The sequence below is a fragment of the Argopecten irradians genome, chromosome 14 (assembly GCF_041381155.1).
Source record: "Argopecten irradians isolate NY chromosome 14, Ai_NY, whole genome shotgun sequence".
Classification (NCBI taxonomy): domain Eukaryota; kingdom Metazoa; phylum Mollusca; class Bivalvia; order Pectinida; family Pectinidae; genus Argopecten; species Argopecten irradians.
In genome coordinates this window covers 15,247,493-15,254,069 of record NC_091147.1, presented here as the reverse complement: position 1 = coordinate 15,254,069, position 6,577 = coordinate 15,247,493, and the positions used below count along the sequence as shown (strand labels likewise).

General features: G+C 33.6%; 1 protein-coding gene across 1 annotated transcript; it reads left to right on the top strand.

The window, feature by feature from the left end:
- Positions 1 to 840: 840 nt before the first annotated feature.
- LOC138307832 (neuropeptides capa receptor-like) lies at positions 841 to 6,230 on the top strand. The gene has a single exon (XM_069248736.1). The coding sequence runs from the start codon at positions 904 to 906 to the stop codon at positions 2,197 to 2,199; it is 1,296 nt and encodes a 431-aa protein (XP_069104837.1). The 5' UTR covers positions 841 to 903; the 3' UTR covers positions 2,200 to 6,230.
- The last annotated feature ends 347 nt before the right edge of the window (positions 6,231 to 6,577 follow it).

Sequence of the window (6,577 nt, the reverse complement as noted above, 5' to 3'; positions counted from 1 at the left end):
TTCTTCAGTTACAAAAGTTACTTACTGTACACCATTACTGCCGTTGAAAAGTTTGAGCTTCTAATTTCACTTCAAGTTAAATATATAAAAAAAATAATTAATTGCATCCCGAAAAAATTCCTTTGCACCATATCCTATATGGAATGAAGTACTGATTGCGCATGACCAAAAGACAAAGTAAATTATTTTATATTATTTTTGTGTTAATTAGACTTATGTATACACGATTAAACACTAATTATTGTTCAAATAATGAATACCATTTATGCTCTGTCGGCGGTGAAGCATCTTTAAATATTATCAATAGGTTAATTGTCAAAATTTTTATATTAAGTTTAAGGTGGACCTTCCTTGATTTTGTGTACAAATGGGCCATTATCACTAGGTTTAATTGTCTAAACTCTCGATTATTATTTGATTAAAGGGACAATTCAGTCTAAGAGTACATTAAAATTTGCATATATATCGGAAACAAACCAGTTCTAATGGAAAGTCTAAAAATAATTTCACAAACTCCTCAGTGGTTATGTATCGCATTTGATAAACATACGTGACTTTGGCATTTTTGCTTTGTGGTTATGTAACAGAACTCATTGCATTGTCACTTTAAAGCACTGCGTAATATATCCAAAACATTAGTTTTGATATTTTAATTGATATTAAAATTTTTAACTCAATTTTTTAATTAACTATTATTTATTCAGGTAGTATCAATATGAATATGATAAAGATTAGTTTTAATATTCTTAAAACATATAAACTTTAAAGATGTGGCGTTCATTGAATGTGTTTGTTTGAATTAACCATTATTTTCTCATTTCTTCAGATGTGCCGTAGATAAGGTAGACTCATTCCCATTGGATTATCGATCCATCATGGCGACGGCAAAACTAGTTTAAAGCCATGCTCACTGTCTCCAGTCAACAGTTGCAGGAACGGAGTGATGCCCAAAGCTCGGGCGAGGCGCAGTTCCAGGGTCCTAACCATACTTTTCTAGTTGACAGTATGTATATACTTAACACGAACAACGAATCTACCAACATGAAGAATTCAGCTGCTGACCTGGTATTGGCGGACAGTTCGAAGGATGCCCTCTTCTTACTTAGACAATATACTCTACCCGTGATAGGACTTATCGGTATCATAGGAAATGTTTTATCAGCGGCAGTTTTTCTCAGCTCAAATCATCGAAACTCTTCTTGTAGCTATTACTTTGCGGCTCGCTCAATCACAGACACGTGTTTCATTCTCACTTTATTCATTGCGTGGTTGGATTTTGTGGACGTGCGTATTTTTCACTTGGACGGTGTGTGTCAGATAACGGTGTTTCTATCCTATGTATCTAGTTTCCTGTCAGTGTCCTGTGTTGTATGCATATCTTTCGAAAACTACATAAGAATTTGTAAACCAACGAAAGTAAATACATTCTGTTCGACACAAGTAGCGAAACGTATAATGATATCTTTATCACTGATTAGCATAGCCGGATACAACTTTCCACTTTGGGCAACCAGAGTAAGCGAATTCCATGGGAAAACCTATTGTTTAACACTAGAACAGTACCGAACGATTGAACTGGGTCTTACATACGTGGATACAGTTCTGACGCTTATGATTCCGTTTTTTGTGATAATCTTTCTATTGTTTCGTATCATTTTTGCTTCAATAGAAGCATCGAAACGACAACTCCGACTCCGACGTTTGCAGTCAACACAAGGCCATCGTTCATCACCTAATCCTCATGACGTCGTAAAACGTCTTCTGACGTCAGTTTCAGTTTCGTTTCTAATTTTAAATGCACCAAGCCATGTCATCCGAATAAAAGTGATTCTAGATCATATACTGGGCACCTATCCCACATCAACTTTAACAGATCGTAACTTACAGTACGTGTTTCTAACAATGTACTATATGAATTTCTCCATCAACTTTGTGTTGTATCTCGTGTGTTGTAGAAAATATCGTGCCTCGTTTATGTTAACGTTATCAGCTGGATGTTGTTGTTTCAAAAGAAGGTCAACAGTTCAACAGATTGATGAGTTGGGTTATCAGGAAAACACTGAACGATTCTCAAACGGAATAACTATGGGGGAAATTATATCCGAGAAGCATTCCAATGAACTGACACCATTCCAAAGCACAGTGACCAATGTTGATTATGACAGCTATGATGGAACCTTATTAAAGACACTAGCGTGATAAGGTATATAATTGTGATATTCTTCTAGACTTTAGATATTTCCGGAGAAAATAGAATATTATTATTAAGGTATGTTTTCCAGAATTTATATTTGCGGTGTTATTATAAACATGTATTGTATATTTAAGTAATTTCCTGTTATATTGTATCAAAAAGTAATTAAGATGCGAGTTATAGGTTTAACGGGGATTATTTTAGTTTTTTTTAAATATTTCCTTGAACTGTTCTTTTTTAATTTTTCGTAATCCCTTAATATTAGTTTATGCGTGCTTATTTTGTGTTCTGTCTCGCGAAATCAGTGGATTGTGTTTAGATTAAAGGGTTATTTAAGACCATTTTCACTTTATAACAACAATTAGTTTTCTAAACATAAACTATATTGACAGTTATGCATGATTCATATAACGGTGATTTGACGAAATTATATCTTTTTGATTCAACTGTTTGCAACGGTCAGTATACATGCTTTTTGCTTTTTAAGGATTTACATATCTCACAGGTAAAGGATACTTATTCAATCAGGTGTCGACTTCATGAACAACGAACACCCGTAGCACAGATTTACAGTAACACTATACATGTTGTTGGGGTTTTTATTTAATTTTTTTTTTTTTTGGGGGGGGGGGTATTTTGTATATTTATCTGATAAGGACTTCTTTATTAACAAATTGAACTTGTGGTCACTATGAAAAGTGTTTTACGGAACTGATTTCTCGTGAAGTCGACACCTGTTAGAATGGTTAACACTAGTGAGTTATGTACCCTTCTCCTAATATAATAAAACGTCCTTCTTACAGATTCTCATGTTTTTTTAGGTGTATTTTTCAAAAAATGATTTTTTTTCTTAATTTTGAAAAATCTTATGAACAAAACAGCAAGCATAAGCTCAATATTTTCCAGTTTTCACTGACATTGTCTCAATGCCATATTTTTTTTAAAAAATATCCCTGTCTGATGAGGCCGGAACACGCGGCGCAATTATGTTGTTTTGAAGCAATCACGTGACGCCAATATGGTGGGTGATTATAAATGACGTGATATCGGGGGTATTTTTTATCCAATTTCAAACAATGTTACTGCCGTTGTCAAAAAGACGAGACATATTAGCGTCAATGTTTGTCTTACTGCAATCGGAACGCTTCAGTCTGCACTCTGTAAAAGACGATGAGTACCGATCCAATCAGCCGAAATTGACAATGACGATTTACATCCAGCTTATGCATAGTTTTTCATTGTAAAATAATTTTTGATCAACTGGTTATTTCTAAGTTTCAACAATATTTGTAAGCCACTTTATGTTTACCTATGAAAAGAACTTCCAAACCTCCCCGCTATAATACTGAATGAAGTTCGGAAGGATGTTAGTTATGTGCTCAAGTCTATAATTATTGCCGAAATTGTCATATATATGTTGTCTCAATGTTTTTAAAATATCAATATTGTCCGAATACTTTTAATAATTTGTCATTATGTACCAAATAACCGGCAATCGTTAGGAGGATATATTCTCGATTTCGTGCCACTTTTCTATGATCGCGAAACATAAAGAAATTTGGACTTATTCATACCCATAGGGGCAAAAACGCCCAAATTTAAAACCAATTTTTTAGTTACATTCACGAAAATTTCGCCTTCGTAAATGACCAGCTATGCGGTACATCTACTGAAAGGGTATCACTGTACATAAGGGATTATTGGTTGCCAAATTGACATAATCCTCGGAATAAGTATCTTCCTTGTATAGTCTTATCAGTAAAAAAAATCAGTATTTAATCGTCAATATTTGTTTACTGAAGCCCATTTCTATTCGTTAATAATTATAATACGCTTATATAATACATGACATAACACTGACATTTTTCACATGATTAGAGCCTCTACATTTTTCTGAAGTCCTACCGCAGTAATACCTTTAAATCCATAAGCATTTTTTCTCAAATGTTGTAATTATCAGTGATCTCTCTATATATGTTACCAACATTTTGTTGAGAATTTCATGTCATGTAGAACTGCAGTATATACGTGTATCGCAGTTGTAGTGAGGCCTCACAGGGTGGTTCTTTTTAGATACATTCTCGGATTACGTATATACGAACGTGCTTCCATCGGAAACAAGTAATTGCACCGGATGCTTACAACATCGTTTGTGTTTCTCGTCTTCAAAAGGTTGCATAGCAGTGGTCCGGATATTGTTTTCATGTCTATTCGGTCCCGACATTGATTCTGTTGGCGATTATAGGTACACAAGTTGATTAAGAATAACCATTGATCAGACTTGTTATTAGTCATTCAACGTGACATTGCAAATTTCTACTCACCTCGATTAACATTCAACTTTTTTCAGTCTAATGGTATAAACAACAAGTGAGTCCGTCATCTACCGTTAGTCCGAAAGCATAAAATAATATTAAAGGTCCTGGATGGGATAAAAAGGTGAATAGCTTAGGTACCCTTTTCCTAGTATATCTACTGTAAAAATGCTGATTTTAGCGGTAGTTTGTTTTAGCGCTTATCGCGCTGTCTTTGAATGGCCAATTTATATACAGCGCTAATAAATCATAATCTACAGTTTTTCGCATTTGCTATAAAATGAATAAAAACAAGTATTTTACTCTTTAAATATTTTCAGCAATATCTGGTCCTAGAACACTAACAAAAATGAGTTTACTTTACAGAGAACTCGACCCTACTTGACTTTAGTTCAATCTGTTGTTGAGAAAGTAGCTTACATTGTATTTACTGCTTAAACGCGTTAATTATTCAATGGACTTTGCGGTCTAAATTGTCCTGAATCGACTAAATTGATAAGATAATTGGCGAGTCTGCTCTCTGCTTCGTCTCTTGTTAGTTTTATAGCTAACCGTTCGGATGTAATGATCGATAACGCTGGTTTGATTCCGTTAGGTGGCAATGCAACGCTGCAAAGCATTGATAGTATGAGACATGTGCCATGCAAGAGAAATCAACTGTCAGTGACCATACATAGAGAAGGAGTTTACCCTTAATATAAACAGAGGTTTACTAGAAAGAGAAAAAAATGAATGTTTGTGAATTATGTTAATATGGGGATTTGAGATCTAAAAACGACGTGGATAAAGTACTTTACCAATGTCATTTTGGGGTTTCCAATCCTTCGTATTACACAATTAACGGTTCTTCTACGTTAGCAGTACTAAAACGAGTTGAAATTAATATTTGATAAATAATTGCTAACTTTATGAATCTTTTCAGAATTGAATTTACTATATTCTGACTTCAATACAATGTTGATTTTTTGTGTGTAATGTAACGTGTCTTTAGTTTCTCTTGTACTTAAACTGAGATAATCGGTTTGTTTGTTTGTTATAAAAGATTATGCCATGATTTGAATTTTAGTTTCCATTAGTTTTTGCATATTACAGAATGATAAGTCTTTTCGGTTATGTATTGATTGTTTACGTAATGTTTTGCGATCGTAACGTCATATTGTTTTCTCACATAACGTCACAATGAATACTAACCCGCAAGGGCGGTAACCCTGTAATGTACAAAGACAAAATACACGCAGTACAGTATTTTACTTGCTTGTCGGAACAGAAATTTATATCAGGTGAAGCATCTTAAGTGGTGCAAGACCTGTGGTTTCTCAATTGTTTCTTATCGATTATTTCATAACAAAATCTATCGAAAATGGTGGATGAAAGAGTTCTTTTCTTTAGATTTCTTTTACGGCTATAAGATGTTATGAATTTTTTTTTAAACGTTACTCAATCATTCTTTAAAGACACCCATTTAATTTTTCCATATATCAATGTCAGGCCGTCCTAAAACGTCCTAAAATGTTGGTTGGACTTTAGGCGAAGGATAATGAAATACTTGTTTTACAAATTGTGTTGGGTTGTGGAAAATGATTAGAGTATATTTTTTCATTAAGAATTGCTTAATTATAAAATCATACATTCAAGGAAGAAATTCACATTCTGATGGATATGATTAAGCTGTGATATTAAAGTGTTGTTGATTTATAATAAATTATTAATAAAAAAAATATTCTGGACAAAGTGTTTGGTTGTTGATTCTCTGTCAGCTTCCGCATGACAAGTGTTGTTATTACTGCTTAACAGCTCAAACATGCTAAGGAAATGGGCGTCAGAAGAACTCAAAGTGAAAACTAATTGTAGTTTCTAATAAGACGAAAAACAAATTTATCTTTTCTGATCCTACATTTCATTATAAAATGAATAGGATTTTAATGACACTGTGTTTTAGTTTGTTTATAATTGAAAACAAATATGGCAACACATCATTACTAAATTCGGATAATCGGCCCAGGCCCCATTTCACTTACAGTTCTCCATTAGAAAACCTTGTAGAAGTTAAGAGGACACTATTTACTGA

What these genes read in the sequence shown, in the direction of transcription:
- LOC138307832 (XM_069248736.1), top strand. Translation starts at nt 904, where the DNA reads ATGCTCACTGTCTCCAGTCAACAGTTGCAGGAACGGAGTGATGCCCAA.